This window comes from Pipistrellus kuhlii, unplaced genomic scaffold (genome assembly GCF_014108245.1).
Source record: "Pipistrellus kuhlii isolate mPipKuh1 unplaced genomic scaffold, mPipKuh1.p scaffold_m20_p_56, whole genome shotgun sequence".
NCBI lineage: Eukaryota > Metazoa > Chordata > Mammalia > Chiroptera > Vespertilionidae > Pipistrellus > Pipistrellus kuhlii.
The window spans coordinates 453,310-471,386 of NW_023425558.1; the positions used below are offsets into that span (position 1 = coordinate 453,310).

The following is an 18,077-nucleotide window of genomic DNA, read 5'->3' on the forward strand; positions in this document are numbered from 1 at the left end:
GATGTTACAGCACTTGATACTGAGTTATCTGTGGCCTAGCCTTGTTTTGTATCAGAGGCTCGTGGTGTGGTGACAGCTGGTCGAAGTGCAGTATTTAAAAAGCCACGAGCATCTTCAGCGCAGTGTGCAGACATGCTCTGAATTATATCTCAGGGGCACACTGACGGGGAGAAGCCCACTACTTTATCACTGTACAGTCTTTCCTGGAAGGGTGTGGTTAGGTCAGTTTGAATTACAGAATTTTACTGAAAGCAAGGAGTAATGGGCCTCTAAAATGAGTTCTTTTGGTCAAAATGGAGTCCAGATGTTACCCCCTATGCTGTCACAAGGGGACTTACAGTCTGGTCAGGAGAGACTGACATATTAAATAGGGATAATATAAGATTTTCATGATCTCAGGGAAAATTTAAGAAAAAGTTGATCAGTTCAACTCCATTAATAGAAACAGTTCATCTAAAATACTGTGAACAGTGAGGGGAAGACTCACCCGAGTGGAAAGGGTATTTGCAGCACAGAAACCACAAAGGGCTGTATCCGGGGCGCACACAGCTGCAGCGAAGAAACAGCAAATGGCCCAGCCAGCGTGGCTCAGTGGTTAGCACCAACCTGTGAACCAGGTCACAGTTCGATTCCTGGTCCGGGCGCAGGCTTGATCCCCAGTGGGGGGCATGCAGGAGGCAGCCCATTGATGAGTCTCATTGATATTCTATCTCTGCCTCTCCCTCCCTCTCTGGAATCAATAAAAATATATTGAAAGGCAACCCTGAGGGATACCCAGATGATGAATAAGCCTGTGGAAAGGTGTTTACACTTGGGATCAGAAATACGAGTGAGATGCAATGGTGCTAAACTGGATCAGCAAAAATTGTGGTTGGACATTATGGAGTGCTGATGAGAAGGGAACAGCGAACTGATGCCGAGCTGGTGGGGACATGTAGACAGTTGGGGAGAAGACGGGAGTTTTCTAGTAAAACTGGAAACCCACCTAGGGTCCAACATTCCACTCCGGGGCTGACCTGGACTCCCACCTCGTTTTGTGTCTTAACAGCCCCCGACTGGAACGGCTAATGGCGGTCAGTGCCGTGAACGTGAACTTGCTGTGTACGAGGGTAGACATTCCCAAGCAAACAGTGGCCACATCAAGTCATGCGATTCCATTTTTGTAAAGTAAATTCTTGCTTGGGAGTCTGCCTAGGTGGTAAAACTAGAAAAAGCTTATCGCAAAAATCAACAGTAACCACCTCTGGGGGCAGGAGGAGGGCGATGAAAGGCCAGCCTGGGCGGCGGCGGCAGTGTCCATTTCCGACCTCTGTGGTGCGATACGGCACGGACTCCTGTCAGCGTGATCAGATACGCTCTGTGTGCTTTTCTGTATGTAGCCACACCGCAGAGTAGTAGAATAAAGGGAAAAAGTACAGGCCCGGATAGAGCGACACTGGGCGTAGCTGGAGCTGGTGGTCAGTAGGGGTGAGGGTTCGGTGCAGGGCGGGCTCTGGGAAGTGAGTGGCCCCTTGGAAGGTCACCAGGTGGCCAGAGCCGGCCGGCTTCTGTTACAGGCCATCGGGAGGGGGCAGCTGACGCCCGGAAGGGTGATGTGGGCTGTCCCGGCAGTTCCCGGCTGCACTGGGTTTCTGCTGTTTTCCTGGGTGCTTCCGGGACCCAGACCCCCGGGCTGTGAGGCTGCCACACAGACCTGGTGTGCCCCGCAGGGCCTCAGCTCCCCGCCTCTGCCCAGGCTGCCGGAGCGCTGTTGGCACTCAGGTAATGGAGACGGCTCTTCCTTCACCACAGCCTTCCCAGGGTCCTTCCCGCGCTGGTGGCCAGTTTTGCAGCCCGTGGCTCTGGCTGGGGCCTCAGCAGAAATCTGGGGGTGCTGCCTGCTCTGCTGCTTCCTCGTGGGCTTTCCTGCCTGGCCACAGGCTTTGTCTCTGAGGGGCTGGGCCTGCTCTCTGCCTCTCCCTGGGACTCGGGCAGCACCTGTGACAGGCTGGAAAGGCCCACGCTCTTATCTGGTCCCTGCCCACACAGCTTCCCGATCGGTCCTGGAGCGGGAGACAAAGGCCTGGGATGTTCGCTGTGACTGGCCTTTCAGAGGCCCAGCCGGCTCCCAGTGGGAGAGAGGGCACTGGGGAAAACAGGCCAGGGTGGGATGGTAGAAACCAGGTTATCTAAGTGTCAGCCCACGTTGCCCAACAGACCGTGCTTTGTTGGCGAGCTGGGTGGGCCTGGGAGTCGGCAGATCCTGACTCACTGTGTCTGTCCCAGGCAGCTGCACCCAGTGAGCGCCTGGCCCCCTCAGCAGTCCCGTCATGAGCACTCAGGGTGGGCCCAGCGCTGGGGTGGGGTTCTGAGGAGTCCTGCTGGCCCTGGAAGGGAAACGGGGGCCACAGGATGAACCTAAGCTCCAGACACCTGCCCGGTGGCCGCCCAGAGCATGAATGCTCAGTGTGTGTCCTCCGCCACAGCCCCTCCACACTGCCTCCTCCCTGCCGGCACCCAGGGCTCTGTCCGCTGTGGCCTGAGGAGCCAGGCCCGGTGCAGGTCCGCTTCTCCTCTGTCTGCTGTGGGCCGGAAGCAGGCGCCTTGCTGCTCTGAGCCTCAGCCTCCCTCGGCTGCGCAGGGCGGTGAACATTCAGCAGCTGATGAATGTGAAGCCCCTGCCCCCCCCCCCCCCCCCCCCGTCCCCCACAGCGGGGAGTGTCAGCACTGCTGGCTCCCAGCTTCCTGCCCGGGGCTCCTTTCCAGGATGGGGTCCGACAGGGAAGGGGGAGCAGAGCCCTGGGGAGGGGAGAGGAAAGGTAAAGGGTTCGATGAGGGTTTGGGGGCACAGAATGAAGGCCTGATCCCAGGGTGAAGGGAATGGCAAGGGTCCATCCTGGTCAGTGAGACCCATGGTCAAGGGTGAGAGGGGTGCCATGGGCAACCTGGATTGGGATGTCTGGGCCACAGCAAAGCTGGAGGCTGAGCTCTGTGGCCAGTGGGGATGGCCACACCTGGCTCAGCCCCTTCTGGAAGCCAGAGTGGACCAGGCAGGGGGGAGTCCAGGCTAAGGGCTCTTCTCCGAATGAGACCCAGCCCTGGGAAATCCTCTGGGTACTCCACCTCCAGGGGTACTCCACCTCCAGGGGACCCCACCTCCAGGGCCTCTCCCCTGCACAGCAGACCTCATGTTCTGGTGGAGCAGGCCGGGACTCACACACACGGGTGCCACCCCAGTCTCCACCACTGACCCTGACCCCCCATTTGTTCCTTCTAAAAAGAGGAAACAGTCACTGCCCCGCAGACTGTTATGATGAACGAACATGAGTCCCTGGCATGCAGAGGGAACCCAGCAGCTGTTCATTTCTCTCCCCCACCCTTTTCCATCGCTGCCTCTTCCAAGCCCCAGCTATGACCCTTGACCTTGAACACTGACCAGATCTTAGAGTCCTAAGGCAAAAGGTCTGTTCCCAGCAGCATGATCAAGCCGCGTGTAGCTGCGTGACCTTAAACACGTGTCCTGACCTCTGATGAACTGTCTTCATCTGCAAAATGCGGGTGGTGCTCACTGCTTTGCAGCGCGGTGAGGATAGAGCAGCGGGTGAGAGGACTGGCCACTGTTAGGCCGGGGTGCATCAGAGGAGGGAGTGACAGGAGAGGCAGGGGAAACGATCTGGGCCTGGGCCTGGCGAATGCTCCAGGAGCTGCTGGGATAGCGTGGTCATGGCTGAAGCTGTGGAATAGGAGCGAGGCCTGCGAGTGCCTGAGAAGGCTCCTGGCCCCGTGGGCTGCCTCCTCCCTCTCCCTGCGCTGCTGGCCCCGGCCCGTTACTCTCCCCGCTCCTGGCTTCTCTCAGGCCAGGCTCCTGCCTGGCCTTGGCCTCCTCATCAAGCCCACCAGCTTTCCCACAAACTCCGGGCTGTGTCTTTAAGGCGGACACCTGAGCCCACAACAAACTTGAGACAGTTCCTTGGAATCCCAAGATTGTTTTCACACCTGGGCTCTGGGCGGGTAGAGGCTGGACTGGGCGGTGGCCACACTCTGGTCCCGGGAGTGCTGGGTGCTTACTCATTCCTCCCAGTGCACTTGACCCTTGAACACGTTGGGGTTAGGAACAGTGACAACCCCCAGTTAAAAGTCTATCTCTACACAAAGAATACGTGCACCCCTATATTCATAGCAGCGCAATTTACCATAGCTAAGATTCGGAAACTGCCTAAGTGCCCATCAGCAGATGAGTGGATAAAAAATGTGTGGTACTATCTACACAATGGACTATCATGTGGCAATAAAAAAAGGAAAACTCTCACCATTTGCAACAGCATGGATGGATCTGGAGAGTATTATGCTGAGCGAAATAAGCCAGTCAGAGAAAGATAAGTATCGTATGATCTCACTCATGTGGAATCTAATGAAGCAAATAAACTGATGATCAAAAATAGACCAGCCGAAACGGGTTTGGCTCAGTGGATAGAGCATCGGCCTGCGGACTGAAAGGTCCCGGGTTCGATTCCGGACAAGGGCAGGTACCTTGGTTGCGGGCACATCCCCACTGAAGGGTGTGCAAGAGGCAGCTGATTGATGATTCTCTCTCATCGATGTTTCTAACTCTCTATCCCTCTCTCTTCCTCTTTATAAAAAATCAATAAAATATATTTTTTAAAAATAGACCCAGAGACATAGAAACATGAACAGACTGTGGAACCTCAGAGGGAAGGCAGGGGAGGGTGGGTGGGAAGAGATGAACCAAGACCTTGTATGCATGTATGCATAACCCATGGACACACACTATGGGGTGGTGAGGGCCTGGGAGGGGGGCTGGGAGGGGGCTGGAAGAGGTTAATGGGGGGAAAGGAGGACCTATGTAATATTTTCAACAATAAAGATAAAAAAAGAATATGACTTTGACTTTCCCAAATAATAGCTCACTATTGACCAGAAGCCATTAACATAAATAGCCCATTATCACATATTTTGTTTTTTATATATATTATGTGCTATATTCTTACACTAAAATAAGCTTGAGAAAACATGGTAAGAAAATCATAAGAAAATACATTTACTGTATTTATTGAAAAACATCCACTAGTAAGTAGACTCATGCAGATCAAACCTATGTCATTCAAGGGTTAACTCTAATAGTTACCACTTATTAAGCACCAACTGTTTGTCACATACTATCTTCCAAAATCCAATTAAGATCTTTGACCCTAAGCACTGACCAAATCTTAGTGTCCTAAGGGCGAAAGGCCTGCTTCCCCCCCAGCAACGCCCAGCAACTGTACTGATGGCTACAACATGGAGGAAGAATCTCAACAAAACCCAGACTGCTCAACGGTGACTTCCTGTTTTTATGTATTATCAGACGATTCCTCCCAAGAGTTCTATGCCCGGTCTTGCTGGGACCTCCAGCACACGCCCGCTGCCCATGGTGACCCCGTCTCGGGCCTTTATTAACAGAACAGCCTGCGAAGATATTGTCCCTTCGAGGGCACGGGCTCTCAGAGCTCCAGGGACTTGCCAAAGTCACCCAGGTAGTCACTGCAGAGCTGGCATGACCCCCTCCTGGCCAGTTCGCAGCCTTTGGTCTCAGTTGGGTTTAAGAGCAAAGATGGGACAGCCTGCTCGGGTTCACCGTTTACCAGCGGGTCCGGCTAGCTTGCTCAGAGCTGTCTGTGTGCCACACGGGATGGGCCTCCTGCGGGGGGCTGCCCTGCCCTTCCCCTCACAGCGCGGGTGTGCCCTGGGGGGCAGGTGTGCTGGGGCTGAAAGGGGCCTGGCCAGAGTGCCAGCCCCAGGGATCCCCCGTCCCCAGCCCGCGCACCGCGCCGGGGGCGGGGCCAGGGGCGGGGCGGGCCAGGGGCGGGGCGGGCCAGGGGCGGGGCGGGGCCTCGGGGAGCCGGAGCCCATAAAAGCGGCGCGGCCCCCGGGCCGGGCATCGACGGCGATGGCGCGTCCGCAGCTCCCGCCGGCGCTGGGCCTGGCCCTGCTCGCCTTCTGCCTCCTGGCGCTGCCCCGCGACGCCCGGGCCCGGCCCGGCGAGCGCCTGGTGGGCGGACTGACGGACCTGAAGCCCAGCGACCCGCAGGTGCAGAAGGCGGCGCAGGCGGCCGTGGCCAGCTACAACATGGGCAGCAACAGCCTCTACTACTTCCGCGACACGCGCATCCTCCGCGCGCAGAGCCAGGTGCGTGGGCCGGCGGGCGCCAGGTTGAGGAGGAGTCCGAATCGGGATATTTTTTAATATATTTTATTGATTTTTTACAGAGAGGAAGAGAGAGAGATAGTTAGAAACATCGATGAGAGTCATCGACCAGTTGCCTCTTACACACCCCCTACTGGGGATGTGCCCGCAACCAAGGTACATGCCCTTGACCGGAATCGAACCCGGGACCCTTGAGTCCGCAGGCTGACGCTCTATCCACTGAGCCAAACCGGTTTCGGCTCAACAATATATTTTTTAAAATCGAATTAACGCCCCAACATTTCACAAGGAACAAAATATCTGAATTTCAAATAGACTCTAACCCTGACCTTACACAGCTGCCTCACTGGCTTCACCCCAGTCCCTCTCCTGGCAGCCCATCGGGAAGGGCGGTGGGGAGACGAGGCGGGGGGAAATGAGGATGGTGCGTGCGCTTGGGCAGCCTCCTGCCTGGCCGGGGCCTCAGTCTCTCCCCGGGGACCCCCACCCGGAGGCTCCTGCCCCAGGTCCGAACCCCCAGGCCAGGGTGCGGGCGCCCAGAGGGAGGGAATGGGAGATGGGGGTGGCGGCGAGGGGCGAGGGGTAGTGTCCGGGCACTGCTTACCTGGCCCTGCCTCTGTCCAGTTGGTGGCCGGCATCAAGTACTACCTGACGGTGGAGATGGGGAGCACAGCCTGCCGCAAGAGTGCGGTGACCGGAGACCGCATGGACCTCACCACCTGCCCGCTGTCCGCAGGGGCACAGGAGGAAGTAAGAGCCTGCCCCCCGCCCTGCCCCCAGCCCCGGCCTCAGGCTGTCCAGCTTGAACTGGTCTGGCTGGCCAGACTGAGGTCGGGCTGAACCCATCCCTGCCTTCTGGGTGACTCAGCGCCAGGTCAGGGTGGGGTGCAGAGGAGAAGGGGGTTCCCCCTGGAGTGAGAGTTGGCTAGAAAGATCTGGGGTGTAGTTTTGTTGACTCCTGGGCCAGGGACTGCCCCTCGTGGTGGGCCAGCACTGACTGAGGGGAGGCGGCAGGCCTGGGCCAGGCTCACACCCCCCCCCCCCTCCATCTGCAGAAGCTGCGCTGCGACTTTGAGATCCTGGTGGTGCCCTGGGAGAACTCCTCCAGCCTCCTCAAGCACCACTGCGTGCCGGCGTAGGCGCGGCCACGGAGGGGCCGCTGGTGGAGGGCGCTTCGGGCCACAATAAACTGCTCACTGCTTCTCCGTCCGTCTCTTCCGAGTGCTTCCCGCCCCCTCCAGCCTTCCGCTCCCGCTCCGGGCAGCCCCCCTCCCCGCTGAGCTGCTGTCCCGGCCCACACAGAGCCCAGGGGTACGGGGTTAGCGCCCAATCTGGAGTCCTCCACACACCCAGCATCGCAGACACAGAGGAACAGACACAGATTCTCGAAGCCACAGGAGGGGGTGGGGGGGGGAGCTCTCCTCGCTCTCAGCCCCCTGGGTGGCATGGGGGGGCGGGGAAGCCAGCCGGCCCAGGCTGCCGCTGGGGCCCGGGAGGCGGGCAGTGACGCCCAAGCACACATGGTGCGGGGCCCCGAGCAGGGTCCGGGAAGGGGCTGGCCCAGGACCTCCGGGGGGCTGAGGGGAAGTCTGCCTCCAGGAGGGATGAGGGGCGGATCGGTGTAAAGAGACAGAGTTGCAATATTTCATGCACACCTGAATTTGCAGCTGCAATGCATGCTTCACACACACACACACACACACACACCAGACAGGGAAACCCAAACAGCCCTCGGTGTTCTGGACACACACACAGATCCAGAATACCACACACCACCTGGCAGCCGGAGTGAACACGGACCCGCGCACAGCCTGAGACCCGTGTGTTCAGAGCTGTCCACACCCACGCCGGGGACAGGACCGGCCCTGGCTGAGCCTTGGGCGCACCGGCTGTGGGCACCAGCGGCCCAGGCAGCCAGGGCAGTGGCTGGGAGCCCCCAGGCCAGGCTCTCCCTGCTGGGCCTGCCTGGCCCTCCTGGGTGCTGGGACCAGTGAGGAGCTGTCCCCGCTCCCGGCCCTGCCTCTCCCCGGCTCAGAGGCGGGGCGAGGAGGGGTAGGCAGGTGTGCCCTCCACAGGGAGGCTGAGGGCCGGGGGCTGGGTCTGACGGGTTAGGGTGCTGCTTCTGCTCCAGCGGCGGCTCAGACCGCCCGGGGCGGGGGCGGGCCGCTGCTGGGACGGCTCCCAGTGCCGCCGAGCAGGAGCTTCCAGCGGGGCTGGCGCAGGGCCCGCGGCCGGAAATGCTTGTTGAATGAATGTGTGAGGTGGTGGAGTGAGACGAGGCCAGGAGGTATCTGCCAGGTGGCCTGTCCGTCCTGGAATCTGTGCGCAAACCCCAGACGGCACCTCCTCTGCCCAGCCCCGTCCTGGCCCCGAGCCAGCCGGCGCCCTGGGCCAGGCCCGGAGGGGGGGCCTGGAGGCTTCAGGCTGGGAGGCACAGGTTTGGTGCAGAGCTGTCACCCTCCGTCTGACCCCCCCAGCTGTCCGCGTGGTGGTGCCACTGGACCAGAGGAGGTGCTGTGGGTGTGGAGGAGCCCTCCTCTGGCTCTTCAGGGCCAGGGTGCGGCTCGCACTGCCCTCAGTGTAGGTCTCCCGCACCTGCACCCGTACCTGCACCCGCACCGCACCCGGCAGGGCCAGCACTGGGACCTCTGGGCTCATGATGGCCCCCCGGTGGACGCTCGGGGCGCTGGAGGCCTGAATGCCTGGGCTCTGAGCCTCTGGGCCCCCCATCCTGACACAGGGGCTCCTCCAGCTCCTGTCTCCTGCCTCCGGGGCCAGGAAGGCCTTCCGCCCGGCGCAGAGGCCCCGCTCTGCCTCGGCACTGAGCCCGGCCGCCCTCCGGCCACCCCCTGGCTGCCGCCGACCCCCAGGCCCCCCACGAGCAGCACCTTTCACATGTAACTCGCGCACACTCGCATGTGCACGCTCACGTGCGCACACAGCTCTCCGGCCTCGTGCCGATGAGGACACGGAGCCTGCTGGGGCTTAAAACTCTGTTGGGGTCCAGCTCTGCAGGCCTGACAATCATTCCCGCAGGCCTGGGCCTGTCCCGTCCCCCAGGGGGCAGCCTGCGGAGGCTGAGGTCTGTCCGCCGTCCCTGTCCCGGGTCATTTCCTGAAGTCCTCCTCGCCAGCCTGGGGGGGATGGGGGGGGTCTGAGCTGCCAGCCTCTGCCTTTTCCAACGCCCTTGGGACTGCTATTAGGGCTACTTCTAGGCACAGTGCCCCCTCCCGCCCCCCGCCTTCCAGCATCACCTCACCCCTGGCCCCTCCTCCCCGGTCCTGCCAGTTCACCTCAAACGCAGTGTCCACGATCTCGTCGATGACGGACGCCTGGGAGCGGAACTTCTGCTGGTAGTGCTCCACGCCCGCGGCCAGCTGCAGGAAGTGGAACAGGAGCTCCTGTTGCCTGGTGGGGGTGGGGGGGGGCGGGGGGCGGAGGTGAGTCCTGGCCAACCCGCCTGGCTGGACCTTCTGGCCCCCTGAGCCCCCAGACAGCTCTTCCTGTCCATTGTATACCTTTTACTGATCTCAGAGAGAAGGGAGAGGGAGAGAGAGAGAGGATATCAGTGATGAGAGAGGGTCATTGATTGGCTGCCTCCTGCACACCCCCTCCTGGAGATAGAGACGGAGTCAGCAGCCTGAGCGTGTGCCCTGGCTGGGAGAAGTCGTGACCTCCCGGTTTATAGGTCAATGCTCAACCACGGAGCCACACTAGCGAGGCCAGATGGCTCTTCTTTTTTTTTTTTTTTTTTTTTTAAATATATTTTATTGATTTTGTACAGAGAGGAAGGGAGAGAGATAGAGAGTCAGAAACATCGACGAGAGAGAGTCATCGATCAGCTGCCTCTTGCACACTCTCTACTGGGGATATGCCCGCAACCAAGGCACATGCCCTTGACCGGAATCGAACCCGGGACCCTTCAGTCCCCAAGCCGATGCTCTATCCATTGAGTCAAACCGGTCTCGACCAGATGGCTCCTCCCTCCGTCCCCCCCTCACAGCACTCCAAACCCCATGTCCCACCCCCCAGCCTGCCTGTGCCACAGAGGTGTTAACTGTGTGCCCTTCCGACCCTCCACCCTCCTCCCATCACCTAGCATCCCCTCGCCATCGATCACCCCCACTCACTCACTGACCTCCCCCTCCATCCACCCGCTCTGCCCTGAACCCCCCTTCGCCACGCTGTGCCGTCCATCAGCCACCTAAACCCCCACCCGGGCACCCAGCCTGCTGCCCACGCATAACGCCCCACGCCCGCCTGGTCACACAGCCGCGCCAGATAACCAGTTACCCTGCACGGCGCTCGCTCCGAGCACACAGACCCAACAAGACAGCCCTGCCTCCGGGAGGCCAGTCCGCGGGAGCCAGGAGGCAGACTGGTGAGTGTGTGCGGACAGAGGCGGGGGGTGGGGGGTGGGAGGAAAGGGGGGTGAGGAAGGGCTCACAGAGGGGTGCCCTGAGCTGAGTCTGAAAGAGGGGATGGTCTGCCAGGCTCAGCCAGAGGAGCAGGGCGCAGGCTGGGGCGGGCAGGCCGCGGGGCAGGCGGCTCCGGGAACGGAGGGGCCGGAGGTGGGGACAGCCCCGCAAGGTCCAAGCCAGGTGCCGGGCCTTGTCCTCAGGGAGGCAGGAGCCCTCGTAGGGTTTCAGCACCAGAGGAAGAAGGAAAAGCCGGCACGGCTCTAATAAAAGAGGGGACGTGATCTGATGACGCTGGCGGCGGGCTGTGGGGAGGAATGTGGGGCCACGAGTTCCCGGGGGGCACGGCGGAGGCACCCGGGGCCCAGGCTGGGCTCGGGGCCGAGGAGCCGGGCGCGGAGGGAGCGGAGGGCCAGGGTGAAGGGCGCAGGACTGGCACTCCGCTCCCCCAACTCTGGGCACCTGAGCCTGGCCTGGCAGCCGGAGAGCATTCCAGGAGAGAGAACAGTGTGGGCAAAGGCCCAGAGGTGCAGACGTGGTGCTCAGCTCGGGAGACTGTGGGTGAAGCGAGGGTGTGAGGGGGTGGCCGGGCGGCGATGACTCTGCGAGCGGGGCCGGCCGAGGCTCGGGCCCGGAGGCTTTGGTACGTGGGCTCTGTGGTGGCTGAGGAGGCCGGAGGGGGCGGGGGCAGGCACCTGCCCGCTGCTTCGGAGCCGGGCTGGGGGAGGTGGGGGAGGCCCAGTCTCAGAGAGAAGGCTCTCCGGAGCCAGGCCTGAGAGCCGGGCGGCGGGAGTCTGTGCCACTGTCTCCAGCCCCGGGCACAGCCCGGCCCCGCCGTCCTTCCCGCTCAGCACGCCAGTCGGCAGGAAGGAGTAGTGCCAGCAGCCTGCTCCCTGGCCCCCACCCCCACCCCCCACTTAGCTGAAGGCCCCCTCCCTCCACGGCCCGCCGGCTCTGAAGGCAGGGCCCCCGGGCACAGGTGTCCTGTTCGTGTCCCGTCCGTGTCCTCAGAGGGGCCACCACGCTCCCTGCCGTCAGCCCAGGCCTCCCTCCCCGGGCCCTTACTGTGGGGTCATGGTCCCAAACTTCTTCTCGATGAGGAGCCTCTGGGTGGTGTGGTCGCTCACCGCCTCTCGGGGCTCTGGCGCAGGGAGAGAGGGGGTCAGGGGCGGAGGGGCCCGGGGGTCACGGAGCTTTTCCAACGGGGCTGACGAGGAGGCCCTCAGGGAAACCACTTCCCCAGGCGGGAGAGGGCGGCCATGTTGTTTGTTAGGACTCAGGCCTGACCGCTCCGAACAGCCTGTCCTGGCCACAGGGATGGCTCAGGAAGAGGCCGGCGGGCGGCCACTGGAGCTCCCGGAGGAGAGGGCTCTGCGGGAAGGGAAGCTGGAGGTGCCGAGCCGAGGGTGTGAGAGGGAGTTGTGCGTGGCCACTTTCCCACCACGAAGCGGGAGCCGCTCTGAGCAGCCGAGGAGCAGAGCGACGGGCGGAGACCAGGTCCTGACCGCCGAGCGAGGCCTGGGTCCAGCCGCTCCTGGGAGCCCCTGCGCTCTCCGTTTGCTAAGTGATTTCTCTTTTTGCTTCGTCTCTTTCCCGGAGTGTCTGCCCCTGATGGAGCAGGCAGGTGGCCCCTCAGGACCCTCGGTCCCCTGGCGGTGATGCCCTAAAGAGCGGGGTTCTGGAGCTCAGATTCCAGACAAAATTGCCGCACCCAGAGCCTCTGGACAAGCGTGTGTCCGACCCTGACAAAACCCTCCGGCCGCTGAGGCCACCGCCACGGCCACAGACTTGCAAGAATTGGCTCTCAGTTTAACTGGCTTCGGAGGCTGGTCTAAGCTTTGCACGTTTCCCTGGCGCCTGGCATCTGGTCTGACCGGGAGGGGAGGGCCGTACCTTCCTCGCTGAGCATCATCAGAGACTCCGCCAGCAGCTTCTCCTGGAACTGGGCGGCCCTCTGGGAAGAAGAGGGGGTGCTGTGGGCGCCACGCCTGCGCCCTCCGCCCTCCGCCCTCCTCCTCATGTTTCTCCGACGCCCCCCCCCCCACTCCCCAGGGCCTCCCCTCCGCACCTCCTGCTTCACTTTCTCCAGGCCCCGGAGCAGCGCCATCTGGAAGTTGTCCACCAGGACGGCAATCACCAGGCTGGAGGGGGACAGAGGAGGAGGCTGGAGGGGAGGCAGCGCCTTCTCGCCTTCTCCGGGTGAGAGGGCTGGGCAGGGGTCCCCCCGGGTTAGGCGGGGGAGGGGTAAAGCCGGGGAGCGGAGCGGGCAGCGCCCTCACTTGAGGAAGATGAAGTACTGGATGACGATGTAAACCATGAGGATGGGGATGATGGACCAGGCGCCTGGGAGGGGGGGTTGGAGCTGTGACTTCCTTGCCGTCAGCAAGCATCCGGCGCCCCCCTTCAGAGATGGGGTCACCAGCCCTCGGGGTCTGCCCACCCAGCCGGCCTCCGCCAGCGCCCAGCCTGGGGCCCGCCCACCGTTGGCCCGGCTGTCCAGGTAGATCAGGGACCAGTCGTCCAGCGTCAGCAAGGTGAAGAGGGTGAAGAGGGTGGTGAAGATGTTCTGGAAGCGATTGGGGTCAGACTGGCTGAACAGTCCCCGGAGCACCACCGAGAAGAGGACTGGAGGTTCAGGGCCAAACCGGGCTCAGGGGGCCTCCGCCCTGGTTCCTCCCCCGGTTCCTGCCCCCGGTTCTGCCCCCACCCTCCCCCACAGCACCGCGGGTGCCCACCCAGCCCACAGCACAGGATACAGAGGCAGGTGAACATGAGGACCAGGATGGCGGTGATGGACGGCATGGACCGCACCAGGGTCCCGGTCACTTCCTGGAGGCTGACCAGGATGCTGGGCAGAGGGAGAAAGGGAGGCTGAGGCAGGGGCGGTGGATCTGTGCCAGGAGCCCCTGGCTGGCCGGACTCGGCAGAGCCCAGCCCCTCTCTGGGGAAGGAAGAGATTGAACCCGCGGGAGGCTTCCGGGAAGCTGGCTGGAGCCTGCAGCCCCGCCCCATCCCTGCAGCAGGTCACCGCCCGGGAGCCCAGGCCCGTCCCGTCCTCCGGAGGGCGCTGTGGCCCGCTGACCTGAGCCGCCGCAGGACGCGGATGGCCCGCAGGGCCCGCAGGCTCTTGAAGACCTTGAAGATGCGGAAGAAGTTGGGGTTGTAGACGGTGCGCTTCAGCGAGCGGGAGTTGAACTGCACGAGTGTGAACTCCAGCACGGCCATGATCATGATGAAGAAGTCTGAGGACACAGGCCCCTGAGCGTGCCGGCTCCTGCCCGGTCCGGCCCAGGCCCACAGCCGCCCCGCCGACACCCCGCCCGGCCCTCCCGCCCGCAGCTCCCCAGGGCAGCTCAGTGGCCCCCTCACACACACACCCCCCGTCTCTACACACCCAGATTGTTCCAGGCGTCATAAAAGTAGTCGAAGCCCATGCTGATGATCTTGAGCAGAGCTTCCACCACGTAGATGGAGAGGAAGATGCAGTCGAAGACCATGAAGTACCACTCTGCGGGGGCCGCGGGGCTTGCTCAGGGCCGTCGCCGGCAGCCCCGGCCCCTCTCCCCCTCCTCCCCACGGGAACCTTACCCACAGCCATTGAGGGAGAGCTGTGTGTGCTGACTGCTGTGTGCCTCAGTTTTCCTGTCTGTGAAATGGGGATAATGACAGCCTGCCGATACTTTTCATGAGCACGGAAGGCATTGAACACGGTCGAATGCTTAAAACGGAGCCCAAACCGGTGACCGTGCAAGAACCATCAGCCGTTCTACTTCTCTCTTTAGCTCGTGCCCTTTCCTTCACCCTGCTCCCCAGGGTTTTAAGGGCTGCCTTCTCAGGTTTCCCCTCTCACCCCTGCAGGGAAACCCTTCTAGCCCACGGGGTTCCCACCACGCGTCCCAGCAAAGCACAGTTAGAGCAAATGCGCCCTCTGGTGGCCGTGGCCACAAACAGCAGTCCTCTGGTTTCGCTGGCCTTTCTGTCCCTGGCTGCCTAGCCGACCTCAGCTCTCTCTCTCTCTGAGCCTCTTGACTGATACTGGGCAAAGTCGTCTGCTTCCCAGGGGTGAGGACCAAGCCAGGTGATTTAAATATATTTCATTGCTTTTTTACAGAGAGGAAGGGAGAGGGATAGAGAGCTAGAAACATCGATGAGAGAGAAACATCGATCAGCTGCCTCCTGCACCGCCCCCCTCCCCCCCCACTGGGGATGTGCCTACAACCAAGGTACACGCCTTTGACCGGAATTGAACCCGGGACCTTTCAGTCCGCAGACTGATGCTCTATCCACTGAGCCAAACAGGTTTTGGCAAGCCAGCTGATTCAGATGAAGCCAGCGGGCCCGGGGCCAGGCCGACAGGAGGTCTGAAACACCGTCCACAGCCCTCTCCACCTGAGCAGGGCTCCCGGCTCTTACCGCCCCGGACCTCGACGATCGCGAAGGTCTGGGCCACCAGCATGACGATGTTGAGGCAGACGACGATGAAGATGAAGGCGTCGAAGAACAGGGACTCGGTCAGGACCCTGAGCATCCTCCGGAGCCCGTGAAAGAGGGAGCAGCAGTTTTCGCACAGCTTACTGCACACGGTCCCGCTGCGCGCCTTCTTGTGGAGCCGCGAGGTCTTGTTGGCTGCAAGGGAGCCTGAAAGGCAGGTCTGTGAGGAGGGGCTTTGGGGTCCCAGGCCGCCTGTCAGCTGGGTTGGGGTTCATCTTCATGCCTGTCCGCTTGCCTGCCACCCGCTCACGAAGGGGCCTCTGTGTGTGGATCCCGGCTCTTTCCACAGCCGAGGCCAGCCTGCGTGGGGTTTGGGGTCTGCTTGAGCACGCTTTGAGGGCTCCTGTTCCCACCATCTGCCTTTCTTTACGCACATGGCAACTGCCGTGTGGAAAACCCACTCCTCCGTGCCGCCCCAGCCTCCTCTCCCTTTGAGATTCTGCTGAAGCGCCTCCTCTGGCTGCTTCCCCCAGCCCCTCCGTGAGACATCCAACCCCCTCTGCTTGCTTGCGAGGCTGTTGCCATGTTTACTGAGCTACTAGGGGCCAAGTTTGGGGGGGTCGCGCATGAACAGCCAGGCCCTGCCCTCGAATGGCTCTCACTCAGGCACTGCTCCCGGAAGCTCCTGGCTTAGTGTGGGAAATAGGGACAGGTGAGTCCACTGATGTTCTGACAGGAAGGGTAGGGCTCCGTCACTGGGCGATCTGGGTGGGCGGGTTGGTTGGTTGGTTGGTTGGTTCTGACCACCCCCAGCCTGGGAGCCCCTTGAGGGCTGGTCTTCCCTGTGCTGTCAGGGCCCAGCTGGTGCAGGGACCCATGGAGATAAGAGGAAATGTTGGACCAGTGAACGGCAAATGCACAAAGCAGTGACTGAGTGGACACACCACTGACACCCCAGAGAGGCGCCTGGTTCTACCAGGAAAAGGTTGGGTAAGTGAACAGCCAAAGGGAAGCACCTGCAGGTGAGAGTCACGCCTCATGATCGGTGCAGGACTGGTGCAGGGCCTGCGTCAGACCCGCCGCCCAGCCCAGGAGTTGGAACGGGGGCGGTGGGGGTGGGCAAAGACTCACTGCTTGGCTGATCTTGCTCTTCTTCAGGCGAGCTATCCGAGGTCTTAGAGAAGAATTCCAGAGGATGCACTTTGCTGGCAGATGATTGGACTGTAGTGCGGGAACGCATCAAGCTAACGGGCACGCTCGGCCTGCGTGCCACGCTGGGTTGGAAGACTAAGCTGGCTCTGGCCATGCTGCCGGCTGTGTCTCTGGAGCTGACGCGAGGGTACTCCCCGTAGTGGTGCTCCCGGCGGCGGTGCTTGCCGTGGTGGCGATGGTGGCCGTGCTGGTGCTCCCCCTGCTGGCTGTGGCGGAGCTCACTGGGGGAGTGAGACAGGCCGCGGTGGGAAGAGCTTTCCCCGGGGCGAGGAGGCCGTCTGCGGTGGTGGGTTGGATGACGGTGGTGCTTGCTGTGGCCGTCAGCATCGGGGCGCCCGGGCCCTCCTGGCTCAGTACTCCCTGACTCACTGTCTTGGAAGTACTCTGCAGAGAGGAAAGGCTCGCCGCGGAGGCGGGGCCACCTTTGGCGGGGCCTGCCGCGATGCCTCCTGCCGCCGTGGCCGTGCTCCTCGAGAATGGGTATCTTCTCATAGGTGAGGTGGGAGGGGACGGTGCTAGGAGTTACAATCCCGGACAGGTCAAAGGATGTGGAGGGCTGGGGGGAGAGGCGGGAGAGGGCATAGTCAGGGGAGTCTTGCGACTCGCCACGGGGGTGAGATTCACCGTGGTGGTGGGCTCTTCTATGACCTGGTGTGAGGTGTGGGGCTGGTGGGCTGCGGGGAGAGAGCGTATTCAAATTACTGGCGTCTGTCTCGTTTGGAGCCTCTCCCGCCATCGAAGGTTGATCAGTGACTCTGAAGAGCTGGGAACCCTTGAACACGAAGAGCTCAAGACACAGCCCAGCAGGATCCTGCCTGGACTGTCCCGCGCACCTCGCTGTGGCCACGGGGTTGCCGGGAGAGCCGGACTCTTCCCCAGAACTCTCCCCTCTGTGACGTCGCCAGCAGGGCCCCTCCCCGGCCCCATTCTCCGATGCCTCCCACCGGGCTCTATGGTCGTTCAGAGCCAAAGATCATTGTGTCTAAACCCTTCGTTGCAAAATTAGGAAACCAGGGCCGAGAAAAGGGAGGGGAATGGTCCAACGTGAGCCATCGGGGCAATGGCAAAGCTGGACCCAGAGCAAAGACACCTCCGCTCACAGACGGACATCCTGTGGGTTTGCCCGTCCGGATGGCATCTATAGGACCGGCCATTTTATCTCGTGAGGGCTCCCCCACCGAGCGCTTCCCGATGGGCATTTCCACGGGGCACAGCTATCTCCCCGGCTGTGAGCATGTTCGGAAGCCACAGCCCTCTCTCCTGGACTCTCACGCCCTCAGGCTCCCCGCTGTGCTCTTCCTAAGCCTCCGCAGACGGCCAGCCCTTTAGATGCTGTCCGCACCACAGGCCTCCTCTCCTCCGCATCACGGGGGCCGCGCCTGTCCTGCCTGTCGTCCTGCCCACCGGGGAGATTTTTCTTTCCTTCCCCGCCATCCTCCGGGAATCCCTCCAAATAGGCTGTCCACAGAAGCTGTCCACTCTGGCTGGCACTGGCTTCCTGTGCACAGCCTTCCACACATCAGACCTGTCCTTCCTCTTCCCCTTGAAGCTACGGAGCTTAAACTAAGGGGGAGGAAGGGAAGCCATAGAGGAAATGCCATGGGCCTCCCGGCACCTGCCTGGCCGCTCATTGTGCCTCTGGATGTGCTCGGGCCCGGCATGGCACACGCCCTTCCAGTTTGCAGTGTGACGCAGCTGTGCAAACCCAAGTTCAGGACCCGGTGGCTCGGAGAACACTCAGCTCATGAAGGACATCTGGGCCCGATAATCCCTGGGTGTCCGTAAAGCTGGCATTCGGTCTTTATCAAGCCTCCGAACCAGCCAGCAGCTGC

General features: G+C 61.7%; 2 protein-coding genes and 1 non-coding gene across 3 annotated transcripts; 2 read left to right on the forward strand and 1 right to left on the reverse strand.

The window, feature by feature from the left end:
* The first annotated feature begins 7 nt into the window (after positions 1-7).
* LOC118706995 lies at positions 8-163 on the forward strand. Its single transcript, XR_004984171.1, has one exon. It is a non-coding gene; the product is annotated as a small Cajal body-specific RNA 1 (non-coding RNA).
* A 5,726-nt stretch (positions 164-5,889) lies between these two features.
* On the forward strand, positions 5,890-7,385 carry CST6 (cystatin E/M). The gene is made up of 3 exons (XM_036416600.2): positions 5,890-6,166; positions 6,809-6,934; positions 7,240-7,385. The coding sequence occupies exons 1-3, from the start codon at positions 5,927-5,929 to the stop codon at positions 7,321-7,323; spliced, it is 450 nt and encodes a 149-aa protein (XP_036272493.1). The 5' UTR covers positions 5,890-5,926; the 3' UTR covers positions 7,324-7,385.
* A 1,906-nt stretch (positions 7,386-9,291) lies between these two features.
* CATSPER1 (cation channel sperm associated 1) lies at positions 9,292-16,981 on the reverse strand. The gene is made up of 12 exons (XM_036416606.1): positions 16,165-16,981; positions 15,016-15,228; positions 13,997-14,110; positions 13,685-13,844; positions 13,359-13,450; positions 13,084-13,227; positions 12,882-12,945; positions 12,671-12,743; positions 12,496-12,556; positions 11,668-11,743; positions 9,478-9,592; positions 9,292-9,318 (listed from the first exon to the last, which is right to left on the reverse strand). Exons 1-12 carry the CDS (start codon positions 16,979-16,981, stop codon positions 9,292-9,294), a joined length of 1,956 nt encoding a protein of 651 aa, XP_036272499.1.
* Positions 16,982-18,077: the final 1,096 nt, after the last annotated feature.